This window comes from Zootoca vivipara, chromosome 2, assembly GCF_965207765.1.
Source record: "Zootoca vivipara chromosome 2, rZooViv2.hap1.1, whole genome shotgun sequence".
Classification (NCBI taxonomy): domain Eukaryota; kingdom Metazoa; phylum Chordata; class Lepidosauria; order Squamata; family Lacertidae; genus Zootoca; species Zootoca vivipara.
Window position 1 is genome coordinate 12,630,590 of NC_142584.1, and position 20,281 is coordinate 12,650,870.

Below are 20,281 nucleotides of genomic sequence, written 5' to 3' on the forward strand. Positions count from 1 at the left end.
ATGTCTACAGCAGGCTACAGGCTAGTGTGTTTTTTAACACCCAAGTCCGTCATCATAACATTGGAACATAACAGCTAAATTGTCGCTTTAAAAAACACCACCACCACATGCTTGCCATGGATGTAAATGAGTCTCCTGTAAACATGCATTTGGCACTCTGAGCGATGCCTCTGCCCTGTTTCTGACTCGAAGTCATTTCAAAGCTCCCAGGAACTCTCAAAAGGCAACTCTTCTGTGCTTCCATTTGCCACAGACACAGTGAGAGTTCTTGGCCCGCCCGCAACCACAGTCTCAGTTCATTTTACCGGCTAGTTTTATTTATATACTTAGGACTATTTGTACAAGTTTTTTTTAATTGAGAAGTTTCTATAGTTTTGTATCTTCCATGCTACAGCCAGGCCTGTTTCTCTCTCTCAACCCCTGTACACCTTTCCCTCTGTGGAGCTCTGACTGGTCTCATTTTGAACAAATTTTTGTTTTTAAATAAAAGGTGACAAAAAAACGTGGCTTGACTGCTTCTTGGAAAGATAGTTACTTTTAGCTCATCATCATTAAGCATTTTAAAGGAGATGCTGGTCATTCTCTCCCTATTAAAGCAATTTAAGACAAAATATGTCATTACTGTATTATGATTTTCAAACTATGTTCCAGGAAACTCTCGAGGTTCTGTGGAAATTTCTTGGGGACAAGGTTAAGGATGATGGGCCAGTGTTGCTGGCAGATAACTTCACCAGCTCTACTGATCCTTTCACTAGTAGCGGGATTGCTACCAATGAAGAGTACCTAATAAATTCAATCACTTTTCCCTGGGGGCGGCTATTTGCAGTCATCAGATGTATTCTAGATATACTCTGAAATGTATGGGGCATATCGGAGGGCCAGGTCTCCTGTAAACTGGCAATCTGCTCTAGAACACCTTGGCAATGTAGATAGCAAGATTCCCTGAAATGGTTGAGCATTGGAAAGTCAAGAGTTGCAACATAATTGAATTCTATTATGCACAAGAGGTTCATGTTAAAGAGCAGTAAAAAGGCTGCCCCACCCCTTGAAATGTATGCATGCTGCGAAGGCTGTTTCCCCCTAACTTGGAATTGAGGACTAATCCACAATCTAAGAAATGGTTGTGTGAGAAGTTTTGGTTTACCTAGAAGCTGATGTCTGCATCCAACACAATACAGTGGTACCTCTACTTACGAATTAAATGTCTTCCGAACGCACATTTATAAGTAGAAAAAAAATTGTAAGTCGAATCCCATAGGAATGCATTGGGAGAAAAAATTCGTAAGTCGAAGCAACCCTATCTAAAAATTCGTAAGTAGAAAAAATCCTATCTAAACCGCATCCAAGATGGCAACCCAGTTAGATGGGTGGGGTATAAATAATATTTTGATTATAATAACTACCGTATTATTATGGAATAGAAAAATTCCTTCCAGTAGCACCTTAGAGACCGAATAAGTTTGTCACTGGTATGAACTTTCGTGTGCATGCACACTTATCTGAAGAAGTGTGCATGCACACAAAAGCTCATACCAATTACAGTGGTACCTCTACGTACGAATTTAATGCGTTCCGAACGCATATTCGTAAGTCAAAAAAATTTGTAAGTCGAATCCCATAGGAATGCATTGGGAGAAAAAATTCGTAAGTCGAAGCAACCCTATCTAAAAATTCGTAAGTAGAAAACATCCTATCTAAACCGCATCCAAGATGGCGGACGGAGCTCCATTTGTAAGTAGAAACATTCGTAAGTAGAGGTACCACTGTATTCTGTAGCCCAGCCAACTGTTAAAAGGTATTCATCTCAGCTTCTTAAGATTGCAAAAGGGGGGGGGGCGGTCAGGTGTTATTTTAAAGTGGGAGGTGCATACCAGGTCTTACATTGCAAGATCTCCCTTGCAGTTGGTCTCTTACACAACTTCTACTTGGCACTAATGAATAACCGATCTTTCTGCAAGCTACAAACAAAATTGCAATTTACTTTCCATACTGTGGGGGTTACTGAACTTTTTCTGTATGTTCATTTTACCATTTTCTATACACACTAGTGGAGTATCAACTGCCTTACCATGGAGGTAAAGAGAGGCTCAGGCTATGGGACTTTGGGTGCCATTCAAACCCACAGAATTTAAGATTTCTGAAAACTACTCTGCAAGATGTTGCTGGGATAGTTCACTGCATCCAAGCCTCATCAAAATGCCACTGCCCTAAAGCATCAAATTTCAAAAGCCTCCATGAAATGTTGCCTGCTATCATGATGGAAATGTTTCTCTCCACCACGGCTGGAGAGGCCTGGCTGGCCTTTTGGGGTTTTCCACCTCAAATGCCAAATTAAATTAAAAGTAGGTAAGTCTGGGCTGGATTCCAGTTGTAGAGACTGGGCCTTCCTCCACCATGTAGGATCCACACAGCTCTAATTTAAGCTATACGTACACTCAAGGTGGAGATGGCGTCCTCTTTAGAAATCACAGGTCACAGAATTCTAGAGTTGGAAGAGACCCTGATAATCATCTAGTCCATGCAGGAATATGCAGCTGTCCCATATGGGGATTGAACCTGCAACCTTGGCATTGTCAGCATCGTGCTCTAACCAACTGAGCTACCCAGGCACGCAAAACACAGCTGGCCTGTATAAACATAAAAAAACCCAACTTGTAGAACAGGGATACCAATGTCATGAAACATTCAATGACCTCACCTGTACGGATCATGCAATTTGGAAGGGACTGGTCCGCCACTCACCATCCTCCCTAAATTCTGCAGTATCACAATGAAATCATAGACTACAGATGCACCTTCCCAGCTTCTACTTCAACATTAAGCGTGTGTGTTGTTTTAAAAAAATGATGCATCTTCAAGCTTTCTGGCACCCATTGCATATACAGTGGAACCTCGGTTTATGAACACCTCGGTTTATGAATTTTCGGTTTATGAACGCTGCGGACCCATCTGGAACGGATTAATTCATTTTCCATTACTTTCAATGGGAAAGTTTGCTTCAGTTTATGAACAGACTTCCGGAACCAATTACACCCATGCTTCAGTTTATGAACGCTTCAGTTTAAGTACTCCGCGGACCCGTCTGGAACGGATTAATCCACTTTCCATTACTTTCAATGGGAAAGTTTGCTTCAGTTTATGAACGCTTACTCCGCGGACCGTCTGGAACGGATTAATTCACTTTCCATTACTTTCAATGGGAAAGTTCGCTTCAGTTTATGAACAGACTTCCGGAACCAATTGTGTTCATAAACCGAGGTACCACTGTACACAGCCTGGCCCACATTTTAAGAGGGTACTGAGGCAGGTTGCCAAAGAGCAGGAGGGGGAACAAGTTCATGTCTAGAGTGGTTAATGTTCAGCTTGTAGCAGAGCAACGCCCGTCCCCTCCCGCCCCGAGAAAAAGACAACATTCTCAAGCACATTCTTCTCTATCAAACGTGGGTTGTTTTTTTGTTTATTCTTTGAAACTTGACAAGCACTCTAACATCTGTACTTGTGGAAACATCACAAGGAAACAAACAGGAATTCTAGATTTTTTTTCTTCCTTTTAAACCTTATTAAAAATGAGGTTGGTCCTAAAAATATAGAAAGAAATCAATTTAAATTCACAAAAAACTGTACATTATCAAAAATTCACTAAAACAAACACATTTGGTTATTCATAGAAAAAGTGTGATGCCCCTCTTCCTGCTGTTCAGAGCATCTCACAGGATGTTGGGTTGGTTGGTTCCTTTCTGATATCAAATCAAGATGAAGGGGGAAGAAAAAGCCAGTAGTTGGATGATAAGGCCAATTATTCTAGTTGCAATTCTCAAAATCCAGTTGGGGAAAAAATGCATGTAACTTTCAAAAAACAACAAGGTATTTTATACACCGACTCCCCTAATGAAGATCAAGATTAGGACAAACCTGGATTTATTCTTTTAAGGTGTGAGGGTTTGAATCTAAAAATTTTAACATTTCCATAACATAACAAAACAAAAGCCCAACAATTAACACTTCCAAACTCTCTAGAGCTTTCTCATAGCTGAGAAAAAAATCCCAACAGATCAGGAAAAAAACATTACTTTAAAAAAAAACCACCAAAAAAGCTGTTACAGCACAAGTTTAGATAAAATATAAATATTTATGCATAATATAAAGTCAGTTTCAAATAGACTTCAAATCTACCTCTTTATTTTAAAAGCAAAAACAAAACAAAACAAAAATCCCAAAATTTAAAATAAAATAAAGTTTGAGGTTATTTGATAGAAAAAGGCTACGTTTTGTTGAAAACAACTGGGGGTAGGGAGTGAGGTTGGGGTAGAGGAAGCACAGTAAGGGAGGTTTCAGTCTCCAGGCTTACATCACCTGTGGCTGCATTTTACTTACATCAGTGCTCTTGCAACTGGATTGGTCGACGCGGGTAGGGGGAAAACACAAACGCACACACACCCCTCATTCAATTGTAGCACAGGTGGAAATGCGGGAGGAAAGCCATCTCCTGATGGGACCCTGCCAGCCGTTTATCTGCCCCTAAGTGATACCCGTAATTTACAATGGTTTGAGGAGCTAGGCTGGGTATGAAAAGCAGCTAGGGAGTTAAGGTTACAGGAGATGGCCTTCCTACCACTCCGATCCACCTGGGTGGTGGAAGAAAAGTGAAAGAAACAAGTTGCTTCCTCTTTTATCTCTCCTATATGCCTCATATGCACCTGCACCACGGCAAAGAATACTGGACCAGCATCCTGAAACAGACTGGAGAAAAACCAACGTCAGCAACGCCCCTGTTCTAGGACAGAGGCAGCTGGGGTGGACTAGGATATAAGCCTATGACTCCTGAATACAATACGGGTTGGGTGAATCTGTTTCCCAGACAGCAGTCTCCTTAGAAACCATTGCTCAGCAACAGCATGAGGTGGGTGCTCTGGGACCAGGTTATTACTTCGAATACAGATTGCTAGTAGGCATCCGTGCACCACGAGGGGGGTGATTGATGGAGAGTTGCTGAATTGCAAGAAACAAGATGACCAATTATGCTTGTTAACAACTGCCTTGTGGATTGTTTGGGGTATTGTTTTTTTTAAAAAAAGGGCTAGAGACCTAAATATGTATTTTTAAAGATTTTGTTAAAACCGCATTCCCTCTCTTACTCCAACAAGCACAAAGTGAGAGCGGGAAGGATTGAACATGAGATCACCTGACTTCAGCCACAAATATTTGAATCTGCCTAGTGCTTAACACCAGAAACCCAAATACAGAAAGTATCACAACTGCTTATTTGCATCAGGCTCCTTCTCATGCTTTAATATGGCAACAATCCACCAGAATGTCTCCTGCATACGTTGGATAGCAAAGAATCCCACACCTGCACATTCATCTCCATGGAAGCTTGTGCAAGAGCTGTTCTCGGTGGATTGTGCAGGTTGTTAAATCATTTCCCCGAGCTGGAGCAATCCATTGCTTCAATGGAACAGGGTCTGGGGGTGGGACCCTCTACAGACCGCTCTATACCTGCTCGGGCAGCTTCAAAACAAATTCTGGTTTTGGTGGTTCTGGCACTGGAGTTAATGATGGTTCAATGAAACAGGCTACTCTTGCCCACGTGGCAAAAATAACGATGAATGGAACCACGATTATTTCTCCTCTGAAAACAATCAGAATCCAGTTCAAAAAGGGTTTAGAAAAAAGGCTAAAATGTTAAGAATGTTTACATGGGGCGATCTAAGGTAAAATACTATATAGAAAATGTAGACAAAAGCTGAAAGGAAATACCTATGAATTCCAGATCTTTAGATTGAGGGCAGCTGTGGACATTCTGCAAAGGCCAAACTTGGTGGAAGCATGAGCTTCTTCCTTTCATGCTTCCAGCAAGCACTTGCATATGCCCTCCACAGCGGCATGCACCTTGAGGAGACACACAAATGACTACTCTCTATTCACTTGCATGTAATGTCCAAACCTGCCCTTCTAGACTGAATCTCAGTCAAGGTAACCAAAGGAGGCAGCACAATTTAGACCCCATAGGTTAAAAATATGGTCAGGAGACAGGAACCTAACATGGAGGAAGATGAAATGGTGGCAGTTTCCCCTCCCTTCTCATGGGCTTAATCCCACATCTGTCTCAAGGAGGAAATACCTACGATAGATTGGGAACGGTGTTTCAAGGCAGGAAACAACAATCCTACCAAACGTACAGATAGATTGCAGATCAAACTTTGTAGACAGTAGCCATCCCTGAGGAATAACGCTGGGGCAGAGTTGGGGGACGGGACAGGGTGGGGACAACACTCAATAAGGCCAGAATCCCATGACATGATCTTCTGAAGAGCTGGAAGGAAGCATCAAAAAATCCTTCCTCCCAAAATGCAACCCCACTCCTGCAAGCTACTTTACTTTGGTCCCTTGAAGCCTAATGATACAATCCAGCAATGTTACCCACAACTAAGAGGGGAGAAAGAGCTGTATTCTTGCAGCTGAGACTTGGGCACTGCAATGGACTCATGAGCTGCCCCTGCTGAAGTGATCCCTGTGGAATCAGGGGTGGGGAAGAGGCAAGTAGGAAGGTTCATCCAGCTAAACTGTGGTTTGCATGAGGGGGTTGATAACTGGTTGATATTGTCTTCTTGGTACACACTCGTTCTGGATTATTCCCATTTTGTTCAACTCCCTTAGAAACTAAATCTGGAATAAACCAATATTGAGCAAAGGGGGGGTGATGTAGATTAACCAAATATAGGAATGCAAGACCCCATTTTCATATGAAGAGCTCAAGCTATGACCACCCCTCTGGAAGCAGCACATCTTAGTTGAACCAAGAGAATGTGGCTCACAGGGGTGAGACCTTTCAGAAGGGAGTACATCTTGCATTCACATGGGCAAAAGTACCTCGACATCCCAACTCCTCCAGATGAACACCAGCTCTAAGCCATATACCCTTGGTTTCAGAAAGATAATTGGAAACTGGGGGAAGGAACTGTCCACAGCTACAGTGGTTGTGAGAAGAGGCCGGTTGAGACAGAGTTGGAGAGGGCAAAGGGGTGGGGTGGGGTGGGGAGTAGAAGCAGCATGTTTCAGTGTCATCAAGGTTGTCATTCCCAGAGGCAGGAGTGATCTGCTTTATACATTTTCAACGCGACTCTAAAAAAGAAAAACTTAACGTTCACGTTACTGGCCATTAATGCATGGTACTGACACTGCACAGAAAAAAGTGTTCTTACACATTCACTAAGAACTATTGCTATTATTAAATAGCCCCAGCTAAGCTGGGGTTGTGGGTGGTTGTTTCTCCATTTGAAAAAAAGGAAACTTTTTTTTTGGCTTACACAGTTCAGAGAGTTTGTGTTGTTTAGAGCGAAGAAGTGAGGGGTGGGGGGCTTCTGAGGATCCAGGCTGCGAGTAAAGCCGCCCCATTGTTAAATGCCAATCCAAGTCCAATCATTGTGAGAGGGGGAAACATTAATCAGCAGGTAGCAAGATGAGCTCCAGAAGAGACAGTGTGCAGCACATGGTTTTGAAATGGGAGGGCTTCACCTTTGGCTCCTCTCATCTCTCCCCATTCTGCCAGCTTCATGGGTTTGTCTCCTGTTTTCCCTGATAAAACTCCTCCCACCGGCTCTCAAAAAACTGGCGCATGGTCAGCCCTGCCTTGCCCACCTCGGACTCATCCTCATTAAAGGTCCGGCAGTTGTCGAACACCAGGGCAGCATCAGCAGCAAACTCTTCACAACTTGTGTACCTGCGGAGGACAAAGAGAGCAGCCGTCAGCTTCCTGGAAGCAGCTAAGAAGTCCAGCACTCAGGCAGAAACTGCAGGCGCCCTGCAACACCACAATCCTACCCCTCGGTGGTGAGGACAGCCTCAATGTACACTGCTTTAGCCAGCTCTTAGTTACTGTGAATCACCCTCCTCTCAAGCTCTCCCCTCCCCTTCCTTTGTTTCTTTCTCAATGGCTAGAATGCAGGGGCAGATTATCATCATGTTATTTCATTCATACAACACCTTTCCTCCAAGTGGTGCACCTTTTCCGTTCTACCTCGACAACAACCCTGTGAGGTAGGGTCTAGTTCTAAGTCACCTAGTGAGCTTCATAACTTAGTGGGGATCGTGCTTTTTGAATCGGCACTGAATAGTTCAGTTGGTTAGAGCGCAGTGCTGATAACGTCAAGGTTGCAGGTTCAATCCTTGTATGGGACAGCTGCATATTCCTGCATGCACTGCAGGGGGTTGGTCTAGGGTCAAGGGTCCTATCCAACTGTACAATTCTATGATTTGACACCTGGTCTCCCAGGCTCCAGTCCAACACTACACTGCACCGGCTTCTTTTTAAACAGCAGTAGGCTATGGCATAATTTGGATTTGGGACCTGTCAACTGTAGAAATGACTCCCTACAGGACGGCAGCATGGCATGTATACACTTGGGACAATTCCACCAGTCTTTCCCTTGCTTAGGCTACCACCATCTGCAGGTGTCATTAGGAAAGGGAGGCAGCTGCTGAGCTTGAGCAGCTAGCGACAGGCTAATTTACAGGAAGGTTTCTCAAGTCTGAGACCTTAATTTACACTGTAAGAAATAGAAAGGAAAGATCTTGTGGCATCTTAAGAACCAACACAAATTTATTTGTGGTGTAAGCTTTCATGAGCAAGAGTCCAGCTCATCATATGTAGGAAGTGATCTCCAAGTTGGCAAGTATATACACATGGGTGTGGAAGGTGGGGGGGGAATAAAGCTGTGACATCAGAGGCAAATAAATTTCTAAATGTAGAGACTGAGACAATTCTGATGAAACTTAAATGTATTCTGATCTTGCATATATATTCCTGCCAATGTGGGGCAATGCTCCATACATCCGGACTCTGGTCCACAAAATCTCATGCATTAATAAAGGGGTTAGTTTTCAAGTTGCTACAACACTCTTGGGTGGTTTTTCTGAAGCAGACAAACACAGCTACCACCCCTCAAGATTTCATTTTATTTTTTTAAAAAAAACAATCTCTTCCAATATCATGACCAGGTGGCATCTTTTTTCTAAAAAGTTTTAACTCAAATTCTCAATTTTTGCATGACTGCAAAGGCCACCAGCTTTGCAATCACTACCTCTGCCATTCCTACATCACAATGCTTGGCCTCCCCCCAAGGCAAGCCTTGTCATACACTACTTTCCCTGCGCAGCATCACCTTTCCCTCAGGAGGACCTCTGGAGACCTCAAGTTTAGTACCGTAACTGCAAAAAAAGCCAGGCCCAAGGGCTGTGGTATACTGCATGGGACCACCATGAGCCGTGTGCTAGCTCCACCTGCACAAAACTACCCCATTTGTAGCACACAAAACCCTCCAACCAGGACCAACCCCCACAATTAGGGGTTGTGTGCGCACGATTTGGATTTGCAAATGCCTTGAGCTGGCCCTGCCACCAGCAAGCTCCTTCCCTGGACTCACCCGCCGCGCAGCAGCCGTGCCCTCATGGTGGCGAAGTCCATAGGGTTTTTGATGATTTTCCGATAGCCAGGCACTAGCCGGGGGTTAACTGGTTCCAAGAAAGGCCAGGCAGCTTCATGTGATTCCATCTCCATCAAAATGATCCTGACAAAAAGGGACCAACATAGAGTCAGGGCTAAAGAAAGTGGAGAGCTTATTGGTCAAGCTGAGAAGGCCTCCCAAGGAGCAGGAGGAGCCCTAGAGGAGATTTACTGACACTCTAACCAAATTATTTATTTGGATCATTCATGCACCGCCTACTAACCGAAGAGGTTCTCGCGGCAGCTTACTAATGCAACTAAATAGGCAAGGGTTGCTATGGTGGGCAAAGGAAAACACAAGTTTCCCCCTCAGTTGCCTCTCTGCTTCTGAATATCTGGGCCACAACACATCTGAGAGGAAACAGCTGCTGCAGAAGCCCAATGTAAGTCCCTCACAGAGTGGGGCTGCTTCAGCCCATGTCCACTGTGAATGTCTCTCTGGGTGGCAGATACAAAAAGCCCAGGGAAAGCAAATGGGATTTACAAGCCTTCCACAGCCCTCAGATGCTCCAGGTGCCACTCTGCTTCTGAATCTCTGGGCCACAGCAAGTCTTAGAGCAAATGGTCCTTTCTCCTTTCCATTCAAACCTAACTGAAAGCTTATCCCTATGGCATATTCTGCTCCACACCCTTCTCCCCTGGACACCAGCTCCGAGGTGACACCTACTCGCAGAAGGTGAGGTCGGCACTCTGGCCTCGTGTAGACACTCTTCTTCGCTTGGAAGGGGATAGGCCTTCACCCGAGTATCGGGGCGGTACGTTGGCCAGGTTGCTGCGCTGCTGGTTTGCTGCTGACCGAGATCGGGGCCTGAGCTCTTCCTTTCCAAAAAAAGCCCCGGAACTTCCACTTTTTCTTTTCTTGCCACGTCGTGGAGAGCCGTAGTCATCCTGGTATTCTCTTTGCATCTGTACCATAGAGAAATTGGAGGGGCGACAGGGATGTGTGTGAGAGGGGGGGGAATAAAGAACCATAAACTGGTGAATTTAGGAATCCCGCTTCAGAGAAGGGTTTCCCAAGGGCAGCACAAAAAGTCTAGAGCTATCTGCTAGGGATACTGCATGGTCCCGCACTGCTGCGCCCGCACACACTCCAACATTCAACACTCCCTCCCTTGGAATGCATCTCAGTACAAATTGTGGAGCAAAGGAAGCCCTGCCAATCAAGGAGGAAATATCAAAGAGTTTGGGATGGGACAGATTCTAGCCCACATGGAGCCAGCACCTGAGCGATGCAGAGGGAGCAGAACCAGTCACCGGCCGGCACCTCGGTCATCTTGGGCCGGTGGCAGTAGAGGTGGCAGCCACGATCGCAGCTATCGCATAGCAGCAGGTTCTCATCATCATCCCCTTTCCGGCACACTAGGCAAGTCTGAAGGGCAGGGAGAACAAGGAGGGGTGAGGACCAGCACCACATTCAGAGGTCCAAGGCCAAAGTTGAGCTCCAAGAGCTCTCCCTTTTTTCCCCTTGTCCACAAATTGAGCTCCTTCCCAACTAGATTCATCCAAGCCACGGCTCTGCTCTAGTCCAGTGTTTCCCAACCAGTGTGCCTCCAGATGTTTTGGGACTACAACTCCCATCATCCCTAGCTAGCAAGACCAGTGGTCAGGAATGATGGGAGTTGTAGTCCCAAAACATCTGGAGGCACACTGGTTGAGAAACACTGCTCTAGTCAACCCCTTTGGAACAGAGAGATCTTTCTGCAGATCCCACAGCTGCTTCATTTCCTCCTAGTACAGGCTTATGCACACATGTGCCTCTAAAGGCCACAGAAGGAGGATCAACTCTCTTCTCTGCACCAGGGATTTCACAAGTTACCTATGTTCACTTTGATTTCTTCATTTATGCATTCTTATATTTCCTACCCCCAACCCAGTGCTCCTTGCTCACCGCTCTGACAACGGACTTCTCCCAGGCAATAGAACGCTCCAGCTGGTAGATGCACAGAGAAACTTGGGCTGCACTATGGCATCTCTCTAAGGTCTGGCGCCACGTTCGCATCCGTGGTGTGATCTCGTATGCACTGCAGAAGGAAAAAAATAGCAATCCATTAAAATGGGGGAAAGTCAATCCTGCCCAGCAAAGGAAATTCTTCACTTGGAGTCTTTTGGGGCCATTCCAAATGGAAACATACTGTGAGAGATGGCAGACATTTGGCGCATCATCTGAAGCTCCAGGATGGAATTGTCAGGCGAATCTACCCTGTTTCCCCTATTTTAAGACGTAGTCATAAAATAAGCCATAGCAGGATTTTTAAGCATTCAAGGAATATAAGCCATACCCCGAAAATAAGACATAGTGATAGGTGCAGCAGCAATGCCGGCCGCAGCAGGAGGAGGAGGGAAAAAATAAGACATCCCCTGAAAAAAAGCCATAGTGTTGTTGTTGTGTGTTTTTTTGTTGAAAAATAAATATAAGATGGTGTCTTATTTTCAGAAAAATATGGTATAACTTCTGGCTCAGAGTCTTACTGCTCTAAACCACCTACATCCCTGTTATATTTAGTTCTCATTATCATCCATGGTCTCCTAGCTCATAAGCATGCTAGGTAAACATTAGAAATTTGGTGAACTTTGACATTTATTGTTAAGCCTCAAAGACTTAAGTAAGCCCAGAAGGAAATCTAACAGGATTAAATGTCAGTAGCCTTAAGTTCAAATATCATTCCCATTTCCATCATATGCAGCAAAAAGGGTATATTCTCTCAGGCCTGAGAGAAACAGATTTTTGCCAATAAGATTTCTGACATTTCCTGTTGGGCCTTGTAAAACCTTAAGACTTACTGGTAAATGTAAACATTCACCAGATTTCTCACTTTTGCTGCAATGCATACATTTACCACTTTCTAATGCCTAAAAAGCCTGATGTAAAAACAACCAACAGCAGCAGCTTTTTCCTTTCATCTTAATATCTTCTCAATGCAATCAGACTTGGAATTTATCAGGACCCCTGCCCCAACAAAGTCCATATTCTCCCATTTCCACAAGAGGTTTTTAAATTGTTAGTTCCTGTGGGTTTTCACTACAGGTATTTTACTTTACTGTAAACTGATTTAGGAGTCCCTGGGTTAAAAGGAAAGGTATAAAAAAAGCTTTTTATAAGTAGTGAGACGACCCTGATTCTCAGAGTTAGGAGTAGGGTCTTGGCAATTCAGTCAACAGTAAAAGAATACACCTACATTTCTGTGGTACCCAGCTCAAGGTTACTGGGGTTACTCAGCAAAGCTTTTTCTACCACCACCTCGTGAGGAGGCCAGAGGGGCTCTCTGAGGTATCTCCGCTCCAAGTTCTTCTCTAGCTCTGTCAGGCGAAGCACAGCTAGGTCTAAAGGGTTGGTGGTTTCACGCTTCATAGCTGGTCCTTCACGCCGGTTTTTTATGGTGATGTCTTCCAGAAGCTCCAGCTGATGCTCACAGTACTGCAAGTCGTTCCGAGCAGAATCAGGTTCTGGACTTAACCAGCCCTGGAGGGGAGGTGGAAACACAACAAAGCAAAAATGTGAGATTCAGGGCATGGCAGGAAGAAGAGGTGGTTGTGACACACTCTGGGAACCCCAGATGCATTTGGGAATCTTCTTGAGAGCCAGTGTGGTGTAGTGGTTAAGAGCGGTAGACTCGTAATCTGGGGAACCAGGTTCGTGTCTCCGCTCCTCCACATGCAGCTGCTGGGTGACCTTGGGCTAGTCACACTTCTCTGAAGTCTCTCAGCCCCACCCACCTCACAGGGTGTCTGTTGTGGGGGGGGGGGATTGTTAGCCGCTTTGAGACTCCTTCGGGTAGTGATAAAGCAGGATATCAAATCCAAACTCCTCTTCTTCTTCTTGCCATGTACCAACCGAAACCAGTTCGTGCAGGTACACAGTTTTCAAGGTTGTGCTACTCCCGTTGCCAATGAAAAATATTTGCACCAAATACTGATTATGCCTCTGGCACAGATGTGCAAAGGAGCCCCCATGTACCAGAACACTCAGTCGTAAGATAACCCATCAAAATGAGGAAGTTTGAATCTTCATATGGTGCCGCCAATGTAAATGGACCTCTAAAGGTGGCACAACAAAAAAGAAGAAGTCTTTGCTCTCAAATTGATTAGCTTTCTGCAGGGCAGTGTAGCTGCAAAGGTTCCAGCTGGGGAGTAATACCCACATGCAAGAATGGAAATGCCAAGGTAGGATTTTAAGATGACCTGGGTCATTTCTCTCCTCAATTTTCCAACTCGAGAAACTAGGAGAGATCTCAATGTATGTTTTGAATTGTTACGGCAGATCTAGAGATTACCGGGCACCCCCCAGGGTGATCTGTGCAACGTGAAGCTCTCCCCCACCCCTCCCACAATAATAAGAGTTATCAGGAGGGACTCGGCCTACCCTGGATCTTGGTACTTACTCGGATCTGTAGATCAGCCATGAGTACCCGCTGCTCCAGCTCCTCCACCCACTGCAGAACAGAAAGGTCTGCCTCAAAGGCCCGCTCAGCCATCGACCATTGGGTCAAGGTTTCCTGAGAGACAGGGTGGGCGGCATCCTCGGGATGGGTCTGGAAGATGGGATCTAGGTAGGAAGGCCAGAAGAGTCAATTAGAGAAGTTAGGGGTGTGGTAACGTGGCTCCCTGCCTCACTCCAGCCATACGATGAGAAGTTCTTACCATTGGCAGCTCGGGCACACACCTCCCGTAGGTACTCCTTGTGCTTGATAAGGTGCTTGTGCAGGGCTTTCTCGCGGATCCCTCGTGGGTGCAGAACCTGCACCACGGCTTCCAGCTCTTCTGGATCCTGCAGCCACCACCAGCCATTCTGCATCTCTGCGAGGAAGAGAAGAATGAAGGAAGAGAAGAATGGGAAGGGGGAGGTGAACCAGCTCAGAGTCTGGGGCCACTGAATAAGCTATTGTCTCTGCACAGCATGCCTGTTAGCTCCCAAATGCTGCACTCTGGGTCTTGTGTCAGGTCAGCATGCACGTGAGGAACTGCACAGCAGTAGCTTTCAAGGTTCAGGTAGCCTTTAAGTAATGTGGAAGACAACCATATCCAGTGCAGTACTTGAGGGGGTTGTCCTTACGAATAGGTTTTTTTCGTCCTCATGGGAAAAACGTGAAACTGCATTGGCAGTTTCTACAAGGTCTTACAAACTGAAGACACTGTGGGGTGACGCTTCCAGGGGTTAGGAGATGCCTATGGTCACTCACGGCGGATTCTCAGTCGCATCTTCTTACAAACGGCAAATCATTTCATCTTACCTCACAATCCTTTTCCAAACCATGATATCAATAACTTCAGAATACGCACATAGTACAAATTATACAGAAGAAAAGGAGATGCAGGTTTCCCTCACCTGGAGGTATAGGCTGTGGTGTCAACTGTGTCAAATATTTCTGCTCAATTTGCTTGAAGAGTTTTGTAGGGGGGCGCCCCCGTCGTCTCGGCTGCCCTAGAGGTTCCTGGGCTTTAATGGGGACATCCTTGGCTTTTGAGGCGCAAGTACTGTGAATCCTGGAGCTGGAATGGAGAGGGGTGGAGGCCAGTTGTGGCAATGCTGGGCTGGTGGTGGAAAGGCCATTCAGCTGTGGAGAGGGAAAGATCAGGCATGAGCTCTAACAGGGCTTTAAAGTCATGCTTCTAGTGGTGTTGCCATCTGCTGAAGGAGCTGCCTGGCTGTTTTTTCAATCACACCATCACTTATAGGTTACTATGTGGGCTTGAAAAAACTCAGCTACTACCTTATCTGAAGTCATTTGTTGTCTTATTACCTAGCTATTATATACTAGTGGAAGGCACCAGGGAATTGTATATATTAGCAGGGTAAGAGCATAACTAGATAGAGGACAATGAGATCAACAAAGGATGTTATAATTTATCTAGACCAAGCTTGTGTCCTGAGGCAGGACAACCTTATAACCTAAAGCATCTCTGATGCCACTTCCACTTTTGCCTTCAAAGCTTCACAGGAAGAGATCTACCCACTCAATGAGAAAGCTCATTCTAAATGACTTTTCACGTTTAGGAAATCCTTCCTGATGACAACTCTAAATCTACCTCTTGAATTCTAATCTATTACTTTTTGTCCGACTGTCTATGAACAGGAGTTTCCTTTCTGACATTACAGCTTCCTGTCTGACAGTTCCTACCTTGGACAGATAAGAAATGCAGAGCAATTCAGAATTTGCATTACCACCATCAACCCCATGCTGTAGTTGTTACTTGGAAACAGACCACTCACAGGGAACTGTCCCCAGGATGCAGGTAAAGGCCCTGCATTAAATTCCTTGTATTAATGCAGGAACCATGTCCCTTGCTCCTCCACTGACCCATGCAAGATCAGAATTGGAGCTTGCATTCCCTGGTAATGAAAGGTCTCTAGATGACACTCACCTGCCGGGTCGAGGCCTTTGACTGGTCCCTGGTAGGGGGCTTGCAGGAATGGGGGGCAGCTTTTATAGCGGGTTGTTCAACGGAGGTAGTAATTGGAGAGTCATTACAGGGTGCCCGGGGCAGCAGATTGAACCAGGCAACCTGTGTTTCTGTGGCACTTTCATCCTCTGCAGCAGAGTCTGGCAGCTCATCTGGGGGTAACGGGTCCCCTTTGCCAGGGCTGCTGTCTGGGGTAAGCACAGAACTGTTGAGCAGTGAGGATGCCTGCTGTGTCTGGCTGAGCCAGGACAGGAAGGCCGACTGGCTGAGGTCATGCTGGGATTGGCCCATGGGCACACAATCCTCCAAAAATCCATTGACAGACATGGGGGCGGGCTCTGGCAACTTGGGCTCTGAGGACTCAGGCAGCAGCATATTGTCCCTCCACGGCCGGCTCCACGACCAAGAAGTTGTGCCATTTACATAATCAGTAACTGGTGGCATCTCAGTGGTCTCTTGTTTGATGGGCAATGCCTCAGGTTCTTCCTCCTTCAGAGCCTCTTCCTTCTCTGGCAAGTTCTTGGATATCTCAGGGGAAGCTGCTTGGGAGGCAACAAAAATGATATCTCCCTAAGTTTCGCCACAAGATGGTGCTAAAAACTTCTCTCAAAAATACAAAGTCGGGGTGGGTGCAGGGAGAACCTGTGGCTCCCCAGATGCTCTTCCATCAGCTCCAAGCACCATGGCTGATGGTTAGAGATGATGGCAGTTGGGAGAGTGCAATGTCACCTAAAGGGCCACCACTTCCTCATCTCTGTATGGAGTGAAGGAGGCAAGCACAGGTACAGCAGATCTTTTTTCTTTTGGAAAGTATCTTCCCTGCCTCCACCCCCTGACTTGCATGGTAAACACTGATTCAAATCACTGTGGATGTGTGTGCAGCTTTCTTGAGCGGGTAGAACAGTGAGAGAAAAAGCCGCTAGCACACGAAAGATCAAGCATCAGCTTTTCAACAAAGGAGTCATTGGCCAAATGTTATCCACAGCTGAAGTCTGCGATTTGGTTCGCAGACATAATGCCCTATTAAATTACTCCACCCATCCAAATATATCCCATGATGCCTCTGCACCCTCAGCAAACTTCAGTCAAATTGGCATTTCAATTTATAAAGTGAAATGTGGCCCACAGATTTAAAAAGAGACACACAACCCTCCTGGCTCCACTTCCCACTTCTACTCTGCTCTTCTTGCTCCAAATTCTGAGCTGTCCCATGGCTCTTTCTAATTAGCCCATTAATTCTTATCTATTTTGCCAGCTGCAACAATCCTTGTGGCTCCAAGTTCTGAGGAGGAGGCCACCCCACAAAAATCAAGAAACATGTGTTCTTCCTTGTGAGACCAAGTGATGGGATCTACAGTGCCATCTCTTGCTTTATAATATAAAAGCAAACCGATAAAATAAAAATAAAATTACTATTAGGGCAAGGCACATACAGTGGAACCTCGGTTTATGAACACCTCGGTTTATGAATTTTCGGTTTACGAACGCCGCGGACCCATCTGGAACAGATTAATTCATTTTCAATTACTTTCAATGGGAAAGTTCGCTTCAGTTTATGAACGCTTCAGTTTATGAACAGACTTCCGGAACCAATTATACCCATGCTTCGGGGTTAAGCACGCTTCAGGTTGAGTACTCCAGGGACCCGTCTGGAACGGATTAATCCCATTTCCATTACTTTCAGTGGGAAAGTTCGCTTCAGTTTATGAACGCTTCAGTTTAAGTACTCCGCGGACCGTCTGGAACAGATTAATCCACTTTCCATTACTTTCAATGGGAAAGTTCGCTTCTGTTTATGAATGCTTCAGTTTATGAACAGACTTCCGGAACCAATTGTGTTCATAAACCGAGGTACCACTGTATTAACAAAAACTAAAATTTGTATGATAAAACAGGAACTATAAAATCACAAATCAATAAATAAACTGTAAAATAAACTAATAGGCAGACCCCAACCCAGTAATGCCACCAGTACATTCCAAATGCCCGCATGAAGAGTCAGGTTGTTACTGAGCGCTGAAAAGAAGCTGCCATTGGTACCGCCTGGTCCTCTGGGGGAAGGGAGAGAATTCCAAGGCTCTCTCCCACATCCCTACATAATGTATAGCTCCCAAGGAGCCCCTCCCTGCAAGAGAACTTAAATGTTCAGTCAGGACAATATAGGAACAGGAGCTCCCTCAACTATCATGGTCCCAAGTGGTTTAGCCTTTGTACATCCTAGGCTCTACATACCTGCTGAAACCTCACAACCTTCTACGAAGACCCCACCTAGGTGAGGCAGCACCCAATACCGACGTCGATATCGATCCTGCCCCAGGGATGAAGCCCGTAGCAGCTGTGAAGCGTGAAGCAACTTCTTGCGGAAGAACATCTGGCGCTGCAGCAAGGAGAAGACCAGTAAGAGCACCAAGTGTTATAAAGTGCCTGTGCAAAGCTCTGGTTACCACAGCAAAGAGTGACACCCCCCGATTATTCTAATAGTAATAATTTATTATTATTATTATTATTATTATTATTATTATTATTATTATTATTTATACCCCACCCATCTGGCTGGGTTTCCCCACTCACTCTGGGCGGTTTCCAACTGAATATTAAAAAATACAGCATCAAACATTAAAAACTTCCCTTAACCGCCTTCAGTTGTCCTTTAAAAGGAAAATAGTTGCTTATTGCCTTGACATCTGCTGGGAGGGCGTTCCACAGGGCAGGCGCTGCTACCGAGAAGGCCCAATATACCCTTTTAAGTCTAGCTGCTACTACAGCTCCTTCCATTCTGTACTTGCTTATCTTTTCAAATAGAAGCATTTACCTTGGAAAGCTTTTCAATTTGTCTCTCCAGCTCAGGCACACTGGAAACCGGAGTGTCATGCTGGGAAAGAAAGAAGATAACTTAGAGCCAAACCCTCATGTTTCCCAGCAAATCTAGACTGAATTGCTTTGGATACATTTAAAAAGATGCTAGTAAAAAGAAAGTGGGAAGCGATGAGCAGAGGGGAGGATCCAGCTGCTGCAAGTTATGAAGTTGCAAAATCCACTAAGAGACAGGGAGATCCCCCTCTTATTCCACAGGAGGCAACACAGAAAATATAGACTCACTTCTTAAGACTCTTGCATCTTGCTAAAAGAACTGGTTGTTTTGACAAGCTTAGATCTGCCTCAATGTCCATGGCCAAACATGATTTTTACCAAGGGTCACACTACTTTGAAGTTATTAGAAAGTAGAGGTAATTTAAATCTGTTCTAAAGTATTAACTTTTAAATGTTTTCAACGATGCTTGTGAATTTCTTTTGATTTTATTGTTTTATCTTTTTGCGAACTGCTTTAAGGTTTTTTTACAATCAAGCGGTATATAAATTTTATGAAATAAAATACCGTAAAATTAGTTGGTCCAATAGAGGTTATTACTCAAACTGTCTTGCATCTCATGCCATATGATCAACACTGCTCCCTCCAAACCTGCACTTTGCTATTAGAACAGATATTCTATTAGAACACTGCATACTCCCTTCTCGGTTTACTCCGTCACACCTTCACCTACCTCATTGTCTTTCCGTGTCCTGCATGCTCTGCTTCTCTCCTCCTCCATTTCCATGTCCTCATTCTCTTCATTGATGCGTGAGCTCCGCCGCCACCGCCCTTCCTCCAAGCCTGTGATTTCTGACTCGGGGCGTCCTGTCTTCTTGGCTAGAGCAATCTTTAACCTACAGTGCAACAACAAGGCACCAGTAATGGAGAGAAAAGGGACACGATACACTACAGTAAGGCAGCGTTTCTCAACTGCTGTTCCGCGGCACACTAGTGTGCCGCGAGACGCTGGCTGGTGTGCCGCGACGTGCGGTGACAAGAAGGGCGATTTGCATTGTCCCGCCGGAAAGCAATATTTCGCCTCCTCTTTCCCAAAGCTCAGTGCAAACGAGCCTGGCGGCCGCCAATACACAACACTAACCCGCCGGAAAGCAATATTTGGCAAGTGTTTCTTACAGTCATAATTATAATATAGGGCGGCACAGAGTTAAATTTTTTAACTTTTTTAATGGTGGTGTGCCTCGTGATTTTTTTCACGGAACAAGTGTGCCGTGGCCCAAAAAAGGTTGAGAAACACTGCAGTAAGGGACTCTGGGATTGTGACTCAGGGTCAGTGTTAGCCAGCCACTGTGCCTGCATGAGCTGATGCACAACTACTAGCCATCTGGAAATATTTCCTTAGGCGACCCACATAGCAAAGGGAGGAGAACCAGAGGGGAAATGTTATCTTCCCCTAAATCCTTTGGTAAATCCAAGATGGTGGAAAATAAAGCAATCAATAATCACTTTGGCTCCTATAGTCACAGTAAGATTCCACACCACCAGAGGCTACTTGACTTAAATATAAGAGT

General features: G+C 45.2%; 1 protein-coding gene across 16 annotated transcripts in view; it reads right to left on the minus strand.

Annotated features, from left to right (window-relative positions):
* Nucleotides 1–3,424: 3,424 nt before the first annotated feature.
* Nucleotides 3,425–20,281, minus strand: part of BAZ2A (bromodomain adjacent to zinc finger domain 2A) — a 63,331-nt gene continuing 46,474 nt past the window's right edge. For 11 of the 16 annotated variants that reach the window (XM_035103552.3, XM_088662928.1, XM_088662923.1 and 8 more), the window contains 13 exons: nucleotides 19,444–19,606; nucleotides 18,714–18,773; nucleotides 18,134–18,278; nucleotides 15,863–16,443; nucleotides 14,826–15,054; nucleotides 14,141–14,296; nucleotides 13,882–14,045; nucleotides 12,679–12,962; nucleotides 11,391–11,523; nucleotides 10,725–10,871; nucleotides 10,170–10,408; nucleotides 9,423–9,566; nucleotides 3,425–7,720 (listed from right to left, as the gene is read on the minus strand). In XM_035103552.3, the coding sequence (XP_034959443.3) occupies nucleotides 7,552–7,720; nucleotides 9,423–9,566; nucleotides 10,170–10,408; nucleotides 10,725–10,871; nucleotides 11,391–11,523; nucleotides 12,679–12,962; nucleotides 13,882–14,045; nucleotides 14,141–14,296; nucleotides 14,826–15,054; nucleotides 15,863–16,443; nucleotides 18,134–18,278; nucleotides 18,714–18,773; nucleotides 19,444–19,606 (2,614 nt within the window). In that variant the 3' untranslated portion in view covers nucleotides 3,425–7,551. The remainder of the gene's footprint in view (nucleotides 7,721–9,422; nucleotides 9,567–10,169; nucleotides 10,409–10,724; nucleotides 10,872–11,390; nucleotides 11,524–12,678; nucleotides 12,963–13,881; nucleotides 14,046–14,140; nucleotides 14,297–14,825; nucleotides 15,055–15,862; nucleotides 16,444–18,133; nucleotides 18,279–18,713; nucleotides 18,774–19,443; nucleotides 19,607–20,281) is intronic. The other 5 variants (XM_088662924.1, XM_088662933.1, XM_088662934.1 and 2 more) reach the window with 3 other exon arrangements.